Source organism: Salminus brasiliensis, chromosome 5, assembly GCF_030463535.1.
Source record: "Salminus brasiliensis chromosome 5, fSalBra1.hap2, whole genome shotgun sequence".
Classification (NCBI taxonomy): Eukaryota; Metazoa; Chordata; class Actinopteri; order Characiformes; family Bryconidae; genus Salminus; species Salminus brasiliensis.
Genome location: NC_132882.1, coordinates 8,413,340 through 8,429,492, shown reverse-complemented (window position 1 = coordinate 8,429,492; position 16,153 = coordinate 8,413,340). Strand labels below are relative to the sequence as shown.

Sequence of the window (16,153 nt, the reverse complement as noted above, 5' to 3'; positions counted from 1 at the left end):
ACTGAGAATATTCCTGCCACTAATGTCGAGGCAACCTAGGCTAGGGACATGGCAGCATAAACCACCAACAGTCGATATTCTAGATGTATCTGATTATCAAAATTGGAATTACAGCACCAAGAACTACCCATCATCAACATGCTCCCCGTTTCTGATGTGCTGCCAAGATCGTTTAGGCCTATGCATCCAACATAATTACTCTGTTACAGTATATGGACAAAAGTATTGGGACACCTGCTCATTCATAGTTTGCTCTGAAATCAAAAGGTTTTAAAAAGAGTTTATCCTGTTAATGCTGGAGTAACTGTCTCTCTACTGTCCAGGGAAGAAGGGTTTCTACTAGATTTTAAACAATGCTGTGAGGATTTGATTGCATTCAGCAGCAAGAGCATTAGTGATGTCAGGATGTTGGACGATCTTACATCTGTGTCTGCACTTGCTGCAGCTTAAATTGGTGAATGCAATGAATGCATTTATTAGAAAGGGTGTCCACAAACTTTTGGACATAGAGTATATTACAACACAACTCCTGAATTTCTCCATATTGCTGATATGCCATCAAGGCCACTCAGGCTGGGGCAATGGCATCACAAACCACTTATCTGCTCGATCACGAGTCGTAACACCATGAACCACCCATCACCATTGATGTGCCTTCTAGGCTACTTAGGCTGCATCGATCACAGTAATTCTGAGGTCACAACCCCATAACCACCTACCACCTTGAAAAATACACCATCGAGTTTGCTGATGGCTTGGGACACGGTAACGTTTGGCTATTCAGACTGGAGTAACAGCACCTCAAACCACCTCATCCCTGATGTGCCATATCAACTACATGCAGCACAGTCTGGGGTCACAACACCACCAAGGTCACCACCATTGATTTAATCCTTGTATATATGCCATCTAGGTTATTTAGGGCATGAGAACTATCTGCTGTCAGTATATATTTTTTTCCAGTCTCTAATGTGCCTTTGAGGCTATTTTAACACCGCAATCCACTCATCTCTGTTGATGTGCCTTCTATACTGTTAAGGAACCTTCGAGGAACCTTCCTCCACAGCTTTTTCAATCTGCAAACCTCCAAAAGGCCCTCAAGGATCTTATATTTTTAAAAGTGCAGGCTGCATCCAACACATTATATCTGGGGTCACAACCCCACAATCCTCAATTTCCCTGTTGCTACTCAAGCTAGAATCATAGCACCACGAATCACCCCTCTCCTGATGATGACAACATCTAAGCTACATTCAATACAGTCTATGTGGTCACAACCCCATAACAACCCGTGATATTCCCATGTTGCTAATATGCCAGCTAGTCTGCTTGAGCCATATATACATTTCTTGCTATGCAAGATACTTCTGCTGTGGCCATGGTACCATGAACCACCAGTCACTGCTCATCACCCATTTAGAATATTTAGGCTACATCAAACAGACTTAATCTGGGGTCACAACCCCACAACCACCTACCTTCGCAATCCTGTTAATGTACCATCGACACTGACAATTGCTATATGATAACTATACGCAAACAACATTTAGAGTATTTAAGCAACTTAAGCTTTGGTCATAGCACCACAGCCTGGGGTCACAACCCCACAACCACCTACCCTTGATACAGTGCCTTTTGCTAATGTACCATCTAGACTGCAGGTCGCTTGGTGTTTAACATCTATATGTTAACTATATATATATATATATATATATATATATTTTGACACAGTTCGCAGGCTATTCAAGCCTCCACACTCTGATGGGCCATCGACACAACATGCAACACACTCTGGGGTCACAACCCCACAACACTGCATATATCTCTCCCTTGCCACATACTTGTGCTGGGGTCAGGCACAATGAACATCCCATCACTGCTGCTGTGTCTTGAAGGCAATTTAGGCTGCATCAAGCACAGCTTACCTGCAGTCACAGCACCACAAACCAACCCACTTGTGGTGTGCCTTTTAAACTACATGCATCAAAGTCTGGGGTCACAACCCCACCAAGGCCAACTAACCATCTCGTAGGGCATAACTACCGGTCATAATATTTTCCATGTTTCAAATGTGGCATCAAGGCCAACTCACCATCACAAACTACCCATTGCAGCAACATAGTACAGGGTCAAAACCCCACAACCACCTACCCTTGGTACTGTGCCTGTTGTTGTTGTTGCCGGAGACATGCTAGATATACTACAACTACACACACACACACACACACACACACACACACGCTATACAGTATACAATCTACTCAAGCTGGGGGCAGAGCACCACCAACCAACCGAGCTCTCCTCTGATGCACCATCTAAGCAACGTACGGCACAGTATGGGGTCACAACCCCACAACCACCTACCCTTGGTACTGTGCCTGTTGTTGTTGTTGCCGGAGACATGCTAGATATACTACAACCACACACACACACACACACACACACACACACACACACACACACTATACAGTGTACAATCTACTCAAGCTGGGGGCAGAGCACCACCAACCAACCAAGCCCTCCTCTGATGCGCCATCTAAGCAACGTATGGCACAGTATGGGGTCACGATCCCACAACCACCTACCCTTGGTACTGTGCCTGTTGTTGCCGGAGACATGCTAGATACACTACAACCACACACACACACACACACACACACACTATACAATCTACTCAAGCTGGGGGCAGAGCACCACCAACCAACCGAGCCCTCCTCTGATGCGCCATCTAAGCAACGTATGGCACAGTATGGGGTCACGACCCCACAACCACCTACCCTTGGTACTGTGCCTGTTGTTGTTGTTGCCGGAGACATGCTAGATATACTACAACCACACACACACACACACACACACACACACACACACACTCACTATACAGTATACAATCTACTCAAGCTGGGGGCAGAGCACCACCAACCAACCGAGCTCTCCTCTGATGCGCCATCTAAGCAACGTATGGCACAGTATGGGGTCACGACCCCACAACCACCTACCCTTGGTACTGTGCCTGTTGTTGTTGTTGCCGGAGACATGCTAGATATACTACAACCACACACACACACACACACACACACTATACACTATACACTATACAATCTACTCAAGCTGGGGGCAGAGCACCACCAACCAACCGAGCCCTCCTCTGATGCGCCATCTAAGCAACGTACGGCACACTATGGGGTCACAACCCCACCAAGGCCCCACCACGAAGCACCTACCGTCGATGTTCTCCCGGTCGCTGATGTGCTGGAGGTTGCAGCCCGTGTCCTCGCGGCTGAGCTCGGGCTCTGGGCGGTACGGCTCCAGCCTGGAGTGAGCATTTCTCCGGAGCTTCGGGCTGGAGGACACGCAGCAGGAGGTCGTGTTGCCCATGGTGTGTTTGGGGGCACTGCGCGGAGGCCAGCAGTACAAACCTAACCTCTCTCTCCCTCCCTCTCTCTCTCTCTCTCTCTGGCTGTAGCCACCCACCCAAGTGAGGTATCTCTAGCTATCTACGGACGGGGCGAGGACAGGCAAAGACACTACCCGGTCGTCTACACACCCTCAGCCGCTCGTGTTTCGAGGTTCGGCGTCACGGAGGGCCATGTTTTCAAAATGTTATAAAAATAAAAATAAATAAAAGGTGAAGGAAACACCCGGAGCCTCCGGAGCTACACACACCGACAAAACACAGTTAACCGCGCCTTCCTAACCCCACCGAAAGCCAATGCCCACTAAAGGCGGGCTAAAAACGCATTTTAAAGAGCTTTAATTACAAAAAATGGGACATTTAGGACCACCAGGGCGACATCGTACCGCTGCCGCTGCTGCAGCTGTCACTACATAGCCGAGCCTCGATGCCTGCAACACAGCAACGGCTAGAGGAAGAAAGGTTCCGCTGCGAGTGGGTGGGTGGGTTTGGTGGGTGGGGACGATCTTGGCTACACAGATTCCTGCTTTACTTTTCATGTTTGTGGATTTTACAATCCCCTTTTATATCCTGCCCATGTTATATTTGATCTGACCCTTATCTGAACTAATAAATTACTTTTACTAGCTTTTTTTTTTTTTTTAATCTGTGTGCATGAGGTTTAGAGCTAGATATCCATACATCTATGTTAATGGTGTGTAGGCAATCCACCTTTTGTTTGATTTACTCTAATAAAACTACCTCTTATGCTCATTCTAGTTGATTTAAGATGGGTAAATCTCATAAAAGATGTCAGATGAGAGCTGATCTCCATTTTCAGGTTTACTCTAAGCTTGGGAACTGCACAGTCCATGTTGCATGCTATTACAGTACATGGGGTATGTATTAAAAAGCACATTCAGTAAATTAAATATTATTAATAAAAATAATATTGATTTACTAATAGTAGTTTTAGTATTGAGACATGAAGGTTTATATGACTATGACTATGCACTATGACTATTTGCACACCTGTACAGATGTTCTTTTCTTTTCTGTAAATATATTTTTCAGCTCTTTATTACCTTTATTACCTTTAGTACTTTCTACTTTTTTTAATTTATCCCCTACCCTATTTATTGTTTAGTGTCATTTTCCTTTAGTTTAAGACTGTGTTCTGTGTTTCTTTGTTACTTGTCATACGTGTTGCTCTCACCAAGACAAATTCCTTGTATGGGTAACATACTTGGTGAAATAAAGAGATTCTGATTCTGATTCTGATATATTTTATTAAAATATAAAAAAGGGTAATTCCTTCTATACATACTGCTGTAAGCTTGGCCTGCCAATGTTGCACTACCTCCACTATCAAAACTGAGTAGAAATGATTTATGATGGTTGTTTTTATTATTAAAGCTTGCCACACTGCAGAAAACGTAAGGAAACAAGACTTACTGTACTGTATAATGAGCCCTGCACTCATTTAATGTTCTTAAATTACTGACGACATCCACAGGATGCATTGCGTATTGTCACTACTAGGCCAAACCCTTGCTACCTTCTCTATTTTAGCTGCATTTCACTTTTTGACATAGAAATATAAAAGCTCCAAAATGACCGGATAGACATGATTTTTTATTGATTTCCAATTAAAGTTAAGAAGTTTTTTTCTTCCTCTTGTAAAGTGGCCACCGACATCGGCATCATGTCTTTGGTGTTTGTCTGCACTGTTTTATTTTCAGGCCCTCGATACTTAAGATAGCACAGTGAGTAAGAAAGGGCCGCCATGTAATCTTTACCCAAAGCTGTGAATGTGCTCAGACCAACACACTAAAACTGCTGTAGAAACAAATGAAACGGTTGTAGCGTAGTGGGTAACAACACTACCACCCCATTGGCAGAGTAGGTCTCAGATTTCAGAGATAGTCAAGTAGATCACCCTACACCAATAAACAATAAAGGTCCCTGGGAAAGCCAAGTCACCAAGCTAGGATCAGCTGAATGCCATACATGTAATGTAGTGTGTTGCGAGCTGGTGGGTCACAACACTGCCCACCTAGGGTTAGATTCCCTGGCTGAGACACCACACCAATTAGGGTCCTTGGGCAAGACTCCTAACCCTACATTCTCCTACCTGTGTAACATGATTCAAATGTAAGTCACTCTGGATTAGAGCATCAGCAAAACGCCATTCAGCATGGGGTTACAGTGTGGTAGTGTAGTGGGAACTCTTAAAACCAGAGCTGCTCTACATATCTAAACTATCTCTGGTCAACCCATGACCAAAATGATAGTATCTCAGCATGTTCATGTGAACAATAGTTTAGAAGTGAAACTTTGCAGCATAAAAGTCCTATTTTCTGGCAAGAGAGTGTTTTTAAACCTCAAGGGCAGGGGTATCCCAAAGTCATTCCTAATGCTCTGCACATTCTTTTAGTTCCTCTACACACTCAGCACACAAGGGGGTTGTTAATTAGTTGGTTCAGGTGTTGTAGACAAAGCACACAAATATGTGCATAGTGTGGGAGTCCCCAGGACTGGGATTGGAACCCCTGCACTAAGGCATTTAACAGGATTCATCTTTAAAAGTATCATTTATTATGAAGCTTTTCTAACTGAGATGGCTCTAAACTCACAGAGTATGACTTGCGTTCCTTACAGCTGCTAATCATAACAGAGTCTCATGCTGAGCTGAAGGCCAGGGGGGTCCCTGATGACACTGTTGGCTGGAGGCGTATCTGCAGTGGCAGAGAAGGATGGTGAGACCGCTCTGTAGTGTGCCATCTAATGAGCATCTGCTTTGTCATGAGGCATTATTAGTCCTCCAAACGCTCCAAGGGTCTCCAGAGCTACATGCCAGGTGCTGCAGCAGCGTTCACACACAAGTGAGGAGTTATCCAGTGTTTGTGTGGTACTTTTACAGTGGGTATTGTAATAAGGCAGCTTTACAGAATTCTGGGTCCAAGCCAGGTCCAATACTTTTACACTTTTACTCGATCCAAGCAAAGCAAAGAACCACAGTTCTTTGAGGAAGACATGAGGAAGACACTCTGAGAGCAACCAAGCCTCAAAAGAAGAAACACTCAAAGAGTATGAGGAAGGTAGTCTGAGAGCAACCCAACCTTGAAAGTAGAAACACTAAAAAGAGCATGGGAAAGTCACTTTTGAGAGCAACTAAGACTCAAAAGGAGAAGCACCAGAAATTCAGGAGGAAGACTTTGGAGAGCAATCAGGTAGAAACAAAAGGTAGAAGCATCCAAAGAGCATGAGAAGAAATCACTGAGAGGAACCAAGACTGATCCTCTCCTGGTCAACAGCAGATATCAGAACAACTCTTACTGAGTTCAGTTTGTACTAAGTTGAAGAGGGTTTGTGCCAGATAGTAGGCCTCAAAGACCAGGGTTGGGGACCACCACTTTAGTAAACGCAATGGTCCTATCGACATAATCCATTTCAGTGCTAGATAGAAGGGTTTTTTTATAGAGAGCCGATCAGATCCATCTCGACGTGAGCTTCAGTGGAAGAGGTGAGCTCCATTAAGACATCTGACCTTTCTCTACAAGGGCATCAACATGGCCAGTGGTCACAAATTTGCTTCAATTGGAATAAATACCTACAAATAGGTCCATGCTTTGCTAGCACAGATTGCCAGTGCTGTCGCATGGCTGGGGTGACTCCTTCTAGCCTGGTTATTGGCATTTGTTAAAGAACGCCTGCAGTCAAGAACCATACACAGGGTTTGGCCGAAACCCACAGTGCATTCCTAGACGTTTTCCTCTGCAGTCTAGGTATGGTCTTTAGGTCGGTACATCCCTCTCTCAGCTAAAATACTGTATCATGCTCCCTCAACAAGTGATTACAACTGTCACAAATGATTGACAGCTGGGTTTACCCTACTGCTTAACCTGGTATTGAAATCCTAGCCAGTCAGTGAAGAGACTGCCTGCACTGCATAATCTGAGATAATCTGAGATTAGAGATTTCTCCATGTAAACAAAGCTTGAGCTTTTATTTTAGATCATGTACTAAGAGGTGATCCCATCACTTTGGCCATGGTCCATCCACATCCACAGCCAACACAGGACTGCCCTCTGGTGGTGAACAAGAAACAGTGCACTCTGGTGACATAAAAGGGCAGTTGTACCTGTGCCAGGTCTGAATCATCTTCACTAGTAGTTATTTTCACCTCATTGAGCCCAGAGGCTTTAACAGCAAGAACATAAAATGTTATTGGTCTCAGCCGTCCACTGCTTCTCCAAGGCCTTAATACTTAATGGACCAGCTGACACCTAATGTTACTTCATTTTCAAGAGGAAAGTTGCATAATTATACTTTACAATTTGCCAGCAATAGGCAGAGAAGAGAAGACAAAGGACATTGTAGTCAGATTTGCCCATATAACCATCCATCCATCTTCTTATCCACGTCTTCCTGGTAAGGGTCACGGCAGTTCCATAGCCTACCCAAAATCATTGGATGCAAGGCAGAAATACCCCCTGGGCTGAGCATAAGTCCATCACAAGGTACCATACACACCCATTCACTAACACTTTCAGACCTAGGGGCAATTTAGCAAGGCCAGTTCACCAGCTGTGTGCATTTTTGGGAGGCAGGAGGAAACCAGAGTACCGGAGGAAACCCGCATGAGAGAGAACATACCACACGTCTCACAGACGGCGAGCAGAGTGGGGCTTAAGCGGAAATCCCAGGCCCCTGGAGCTGTGCAACACACGCACTTCCTGCAGCACCACCGTGCCACTACCTAATATAAGGTATTTGATGTTTGATTTCTTTATGAAATATGGTTGGTTGGTGTGCATTTAAGGGTTACACTGTTGATAATCAATAAGGTAAGTGTGTCAGTTTGCAAATGCACGGCCCTGCTGTACAAACTCAGCATGCATTCTCACGTTACTGTGGTGGTTAAACACTCAGTACTCAGGGTGGGGGCGTGAGAGAGAGAGAGAGAGAGAGAGAGAGAGAGAGAGAGAGAGAGAGAGAAGCACGTTTGTGTAGTATCGTTCTGGGACTTAGACTCTAACATGGGACAGGCGTAGAATTTTAGTTGACAATAAAAACTGGGGTTGAGGATACCCCCAAAATAACTTGGGGTACCTGTCAAAAACCAACATCATTAGGTCAACATCATTGGACAGACAGTGACCTTTGGCTACTTTACACAAACTTTACCTAAAATCAACAGTATTGGGTTAACATTAAGCTGCAACTTTAGACAGACAGTGAATTTTGCTTACTTAACACCAACTTTACTTAACTCCAACAACATTGGGTTGGGTTTGGTCACCATATCTCACAACTAACCAGATAACAACCTCGATGTTGAGGAACAACACAGGCAGAGAAGCAGAAGTGTCATGGAAGACACTTATCTAATATTTTGATAACATTCATAACAAGTATGAACATTGGAAAGTATTAGTTTCATTTCTGAGCCTATTAGAGGTCTCCCATTTAAGAAGGGCCCCAGATAGTCAGGTCCACACCATTACCCGCAGTCCAACTCCACTGTATGTGTTATATAATAATGTGTTTTTAATGAAACTCCTCATATTCTCCCTTCTAATGCATACATTCAGCTACTTTAAATTGCACCCATTGCTGACAAAGATGTGCAAATGCACAAACACATCATCTCTACTAGAATAGACAACCATACCCAATGCCAGGCGTGGATTAGAGGGGTATAAAGCTCCCCAGCAATGAGCTGTGGAGCTGGACTGATAGTTAATGCTTCATCCAGTACTTTTGGGATGAGTTGAGGAGTTGAACATCCAACATCCTGACCTCACTAACTTACTTGGCGCCCAAATCCTCACAGCAGTGCTCCAAAAAGCAGTGCCTTCTTCCCTGGACAGCAGAGACAGTTACTCCAACGAAAGCAGGAGAAGCTTTTTAATACCTTTGATTTCAGAAGAAACAGTGAATGAGCAGGTGTCCCAATACTTTTGTCCGTATAGTGTATGTTAAATGCCATTGGTCATCCACCAGATTCTAATTCTGACATTTGATTCATCTTCTGTTCAGTCCAAGTTGATAATCAGGAAGGTAATGCTCTTCCCTGTGAAGTGGACCCTGCCGGGTTTTCAGCAGGTTAAAGGGTGGTTCAACGCCACAGGGTCTGAGAGCGGTCAGTCGGAAGGGAATGTAAAGCTCACTATGTAGGAGATATGAGGGTACTGATTAGACACCCTGTACAATGGAGCTGTAGGGTATCCAAGTGTGTAGGAAGCCCAGGGCCCATCAGATGGCCAAGAAAGGGCAGGAAGGTCGTTTTTGGCAGTGATGGTTGAATAATTGATTGACAAGCACAAGTGTTAGTTTAAGCGTCTGACGTCAGACAATTAAAAGAAATGATTGGTGACTCTGTGTGATTGTTTTATTCTCTGGTCTGATGGCAATATCACCTTTTACGCTGCACAGTGACCTAGACGGACTGTCTGATTATACTACGACAGGTTTTAACCAACCAATCAATCAACCTTTATTTTCACTTGGAAATACATTGAGGGTGACCCTCATTTTCAGTGCAGCTGAGCATTTACAGAGCAAAGGGATTGAAAAGAAATTAAAATGGATTGGTGGATGCAGCCCCCCCCACCCCCAAACACCCATGCCTGTCAGAGCTTGTTTAATTTAAATCGAAATAATTAAATTCATGTAATTAATCAGAACTAACTCATTTACATTTAGTTTAAATTAAGTTACACATGCTGTTTCTATATATGAATAGACATTTCTGTCATTTCCAAACAAGCATTCATGTCCCGCTCCAAAGCCCTCCCCCAGCCGCTGCTTAGAAACCACTGCTGTCTGGCTCCTTAATGGCTCTGTCCCAGTTCTCGCTTTAAGCCCTAAGGCATGAGCATTCAGGGCATAGAAAAGTTTAGACTGTGTTGAATTGTGACACACTTCACCTCATGTCCCCTCACCTGTATACAATGCAGCTGCCTGAGCATCAAAAAGGCATTTACATTACAATTACATTTACAGCAGTTAGCAGACGCTCTTCTCCAGAGCGACTTACAAAAGTGCTTCACAGGGTAGTGGGTTCGATACCCGTGCTTGGCAAGCTGCCACTGCTGGGCCCTTAAGCAAGGCCCTTCACCCTCTCTGCAGCAATGGCAGAGCCCCGGGCACATGTGCTTGCTGTCACTGTGTGTGTTAGATCACTAGTGTGTGTGAGTGTGTGTGTGTGTTTTGGGTGCAGGGATAGGTTAAATTCCATCTGTCCGACACAAATGGTGAATATGGTTGTACTGTCTTAGCAACCACCTTGCAACACCATAGCAACCACCTAGCAAAAACCTAGTTTCATCCTAGTGGAGGTGGGAAGTGGGAGCGTTCTGTATTTCCTTCAGAAACCGTGCTTTTCTCGTTGTTGCTGCTGCTTTAGTTGACAATACTGTGCAGTGCCGACGTGGTTATATTATGGTTTGTCAGTCAAATGAAGTGACTGCATTTTAATTCATTATGAATAATAATCTTTAACTTCAATTAACTGTAATTGAAGCAAGATCTTATTTACTCACGATAACCAGGTCATTACAGGGTCATCATCAATAATAATATGCTGATAGTGATCGGCTTCATTACCTGGTTGGTTGAAGAAGTAGATGCTGATAAGGAATTTAATTAAGATGTAACCCGTATAAGACATTAGACACAGATCAGGACTTCGTTTATTAGATTCCTTAAGTTCGATCAAAGTGAGTTGAAGGACACGGGTATGTCCAAGGGTTACAAAAGTTAAGGCAGCATGGGGGTGGCAGTGCTATAGTGTAGAGCGTATAGCATCGCAACATTTCAGTTTCGCGTTAGATAAGCCTCCGGTGTCCCAAACACTCTTCACCCTTATCTAACCAATACAGGTTTCTTCTCCTTTCTTGTTGAGTTTTTTTCTTTCTTTCTTCTGTAGTGGAAAGGACAGAACACATCTTTTCGGTCCCCATTCAAATCTTGAATGACATTTGTGGAAATCAGATTAGCGGCCTTGCATTTGCATATCTAAGTGAATTGCAGTGAATAGCTGGAAAATGTCATGAAGAATTAAACATTATGGCAGGTCATGGCAACTGCTGCCGTGGCATTTGCAGCTGACGTATGATTTGGTTCGCTGGCTGCAGTGCCTTGTTGGGACGGAGTGATGGCTTGCTTCATTCTTTGCCGCTCCTGCCCGATGATTTTACTTTGTCACGTCTTAGAAGAGAGGTCACGAACTCAGAAGCCAAACACAATAAAATCTGCTCTGTCCTGACCACACCGTTCACAGACAGCCGTGTTCACTGCCCTAAAAAACAGAATAGACTTCAGAGAAGTAGTCAAGGATGCTGAGGTGCCCTTAAGCTTGTAGTGCTCATTGTCGGCCTGTTGGGGGCAGTATGAAGTAAGGAATTCTTGCCTTTTAAAGGCCGCACAAGTCCTAGGTCTGTTGTGCTCTGTGCTTTCCAGTGACTGCATCTAGGTGCAGAGAGAGGAGGGCATCTTTTGTATGTTGCTCATTGGAGATACAATCACTGTATATTTGATTTTTGGACGTGACTGCAGTAAAATCTGACCGGTGTCTGCTTGTCCAGTGAGCAGGTGTGCTTCTCTTTATTCAGCCTCCTAAACAGTAACAGCTGCAACAGCCTACACACCTTTAGAGGTTATTACTCTATAATAAGGGGGGGGGGGGTTATACATTGTATATACATAAAGTTTATACATTATTATAGCATAAATAGCTTAGGTATTACATTTATTATTTACTGACAAAACGTAGACGGGGAAGACAGGGGAGCATGTAGCAGCCATGACAGAAGACATGACAGTGAGATTTTATGAAATCTAGAAAATTTTAGTCAATTTATTCAGCATCATTACTGTTTATATCCTTACTGTAATATTTTATGGAAAATAAATATAAATAAATATTTAAAATATTATATATAATAACCTTACCCTTATATTAACCCTAAATCCTAACCCTAACCTTACCCTTATATTAACGCTAAATCCTATCCCTAACCTTACCCTTATATTAACCCTAAATCCTATCCCTAACCTTACCCTTATATTAACCCTAAATCCTATCCCTAACTTTACCCTTATATTAACCCTAAATCCTAACCCAAACTTTACCCTTATATTAACCCTAAATCCTAACCCTAACCTTACCCTTATATTAACCCTAAATCCTAATCCTAACCTTACCCTTATATTAACCCTAAATCCTATCCCTAACCTTACCCTTATATTAACCCTAAATCCTAACCCTAACCTTACCCTTATATTAACGCTAAATTATATCCCTAACCTTACCCTTATATTAACCCTAAATCCTAACCCTAACCTTACCCTAATCTCTAAGTGAAATTTTACTGAACATACCAGACTCCTCACAGAGAGGAGTGACTGGAGCAAGAAGCAAACCCAAAATCTCAGGCCCCTCAAGCTGTGCTACACATGAACTACCTGCGGTGCCACCGTGCCACCCTAATTAAATCTTAGCACCTAATTGAAGAGGCACCCAGTAGGTAAGATGAACCGTTATTCTGAGTGATGTTCAGCATTGTGCAAAAGTCAAACACCACCCATCCTTTATCTCTCTCTCGATAACTCGACAACTAAATCAGACGTTTCAGAGTGACTCCATCTTTACCTTCATTACAGCTTCCAGTCTTCTTAGAACACTTCTCACTCACGTCTGTGAAACCTGCAGGGAGATGTTTCCACATCTCCAAAGTTTGAGCGTTCTCACCATCTCAGTCATTTCAACACATTCAGTGATGTTGAGGTCTGGACTCTGCAGTGGTTAGTCCATTGTTCTGAGAACAGATGCTGATTCTTGGTTCAATATGATCAACTCCACATCCCTTCAGACCCACAGTGTCCCCAAGTCGTCCTCTCACAGTGGAAGGATTTGCACAGACAGCTGTAGATGTTCTTAGATCTGAAGTGCGTCTCTCAGAGAAACGAAAGTGTTGGTCCTTTCACTTCGGTTCTTCAGTGTCTCATTTTTCTCTGTATCTTTAAGCCATTTTTGAGCTCCAGTTTTATTCTTATTTTCTTTTGACTTATCTCTTATTATCATGCATCTAACCTTCTCAGAAACATCTCCTGAAAAATGAGGAACGTGTACTGAACAGATGTTTTATTTGGACAGATGTATTTCTCTTGCCCTTTCCCAAAACAGTCCCACAGTCTCTCAAAGTGGTTTAAATCTGGAGACTGCATGGTCCATGAGATCACTTGACGTCCTTCGCTCCTCAGCCCACTCCATCACTTGATTCTCATTGTCTCATTGGTCATTTCTTGAGAAAAATAATGAGCAGGCCCTTTTAAACAATGCTAATTTAAGGTACACTATTTGGACACAAGTATTGGGACACCTGCCATTTATTGTTTTTTTATAAAGGGACTTTCAGAGACAAGACCATTAGTGAGATGAGGATGTTGGATGATCACCACTCCACCTCATCCCAAACTCTCCAACTCATCCCAAAGGTATTGAACAGCATCTAACTATCATTCTGTAGTTCCACTGCTCTACACCTCAATGCTGTGGGGTCTTATACCCCTCCAGCCCACGCCTGGCATTAGGCATGATGCCAATTGAAAGTCTATTGTATTCTATTGGCAGTGCTTATCCACAGAGACTAGATAAGCTGTGTGTCTGTATTTGCACATCTGAGTCAGCAACGGGTGCAGCTTAAAGTAGCTGAATGCGTCCATTAGATGGGATGTCCACAAACATTTGGACATATTGTGACTGGCATCGTACATTTCCGTGAAAGTATTATCAGGCTGTTGTTCTTTTCCCGTTTGCTTCTAAGATTACCTGCTATATGTCAATTTCCTTACATACAGCTTTCAGTTCAAGTCAGATGACAGAAACTCAGAAACCCCTGAAAATCAAAGGAGGAAAATAATAAGCTGGAGGGGGGGTTGGAAGTCTGATGGAGCCTGGCCACACTGCTTAGCCTAATTATCTCTGATGCATTTCCATCCAAACGAGGGCTGGCATTTTCCTGTTTTACACTCTAACTATTAAACTATGATGAGCTGTGTGAGTAAATGCCCTCGGCGGATGTCTCATCATTATTCTTACCTTTATTAAATCACTGTGATTTATGGGCGGAGGTGTGGGCTTCAGTATATTACATAAATGAGTATTTAACCAAACTGGGGAATTTCATTAACATCTGACCTCCAGAGTGGAGATTATATTGGCTTCTCTCAACGCATGGCCCAGTTTCTCTCTCCGACTGAACCCAGGATGTTCATTTCTACCTTTCTGTTTTTTCTATTCCACCAGCAGCACGTGTGGTCTTGGAGTGGTGGCCGGTCTGCTGAACAATCGGCGATTATTGACCCGTTGCATCTGAGCGGCTTTGGATAATTCATGCATGTTCAGGTCTATGTGCCTTTCTGCTCAGCTTCGCTTATAAATCCCACTTCCTTATCAAGCTGCTGTTTGCTTTTCCTCTTAATAGCCTGAACATGGCTGGGTATACAGGTAAATGCCATTCCCCCAGCCTGCGCTGGAAGCTGCTGGGTGGGACAGGTGTGAAGTGGCACTCTGCATTTCAGGGCTGATTTCTATTTCTGTGAAGATGCACCTAAATGTATCTGTGTAGAGATGCAGAGAAGGGGTGTATGGGTAATCATAGCTCATCGAGGCTCTAAAATCTCAACCACAGCTCTGTCCCAGTGGGGGCACTTACATTGTTGTGGTCCTCGTTTGCAGATTCCCAATGAGGTCCCCAAAGTCCTTTGTATTTGTAAAGCACCTTGGATGTTTACCACACTGCTCAGGTCAAATCCTGAGAGTTTTTATAGATAGGTTTGGTTCTTGTTCCGTCCACATATCCATTTATTTATGCTGAATTCTTATCAGCACATGTAGTGAACATTTCAGATGTGCGTTTTGCGTGTGGTTTAAAGGTTTTGTAGAATTATAGTTGAGAGTTTATTTGGTGTGTAGATGAGATTTTAGAGGTGTATTTGGTGTGTGCTTAATATTTTGAAGGTGTAGTAGGAATTGTAGATGTGTATATGGTCTACATTCAACCGTTTGAAGATATGTTGTTAAGGATTTGAGGGTGTAGTTGGGATTTTGTAGACGTATTTGGGCGTAATTCAGATTTTAGAGGTGTAGTAGGGATTTTAAAGGTGTATCTAGTATGTCTTTGCTATTTTGGAGGTGTATGGTTAAGATTTTGGAGGTGTAACTGGGATTTTACAGGTGTACTTATGCATAGTTATAATTTTAGAGGTGTAGTAGGGATTTTAAAGGTGTATCTGGTATGTCATTGCTATTTTGGAAGTGTATGGTTAGGATTTTAAAGGGTGTTATTATTGTTATTAATATTCCAGACATAATTGGGATTCTAGAGGTGTATTTGGTGTGTGGCCGATATTGTGCAGGTGGGTAATTTAGATTTTGTAGGTGTAGTGTAAATTTTAGTGATAGATTTGATGTGTATTGATATTTTGGAGGTGTAGTTGTGTGTAGATAAGATTCTGAAGGTGTAGTAGGGATTTTGTAGGTGTTAAGATTTTGTAGTATTCATATTTTGGAGGTGTATGGTTAATATTTTGGAGGTATAACTGGATTTTACAGGTGTAATTTGTGTGTATTTCATATTTTAGAGGTGTACTTGTGTGTAGTTAAGATTTTGAGGGTGTAGTAGGTACTTTGGATGTGTATTTGGTATGTCGTTGCTATTTTGGAGGTGTAATTGTTGTAGTTAACATTTA

General features: G+C 43.0%; 1 protein-coding gene across 2 annotated transcripts in view; it reads right to left on the bottom strand.

Moving 5' to 3' along the window:
* ccny (cyclin Y) overlaps positions 1 to 3,836 on the bottom strand; it is an 85,872-nt gene extending 82,036 nt beyond the window's left edge. For both annotated transcript variants that reach the window (XM_072679345.1, XM_072679346.1), the window contains exon 1: positions 3,222 to 3,836. In XM_072679345.1, coding sequence (XP_072535446.1) covers positions 3,222 to 3,375 — 154 coding nt within the window. In that variant the 5' untranslated portion in view covers positions 3,376 to 3,836. The remainder of the gene's footprint in view (positions 1 to 3,221) is intronic.
* Positions 3,837 to 16,153: the final 12,317 nt, after the last annotated feature.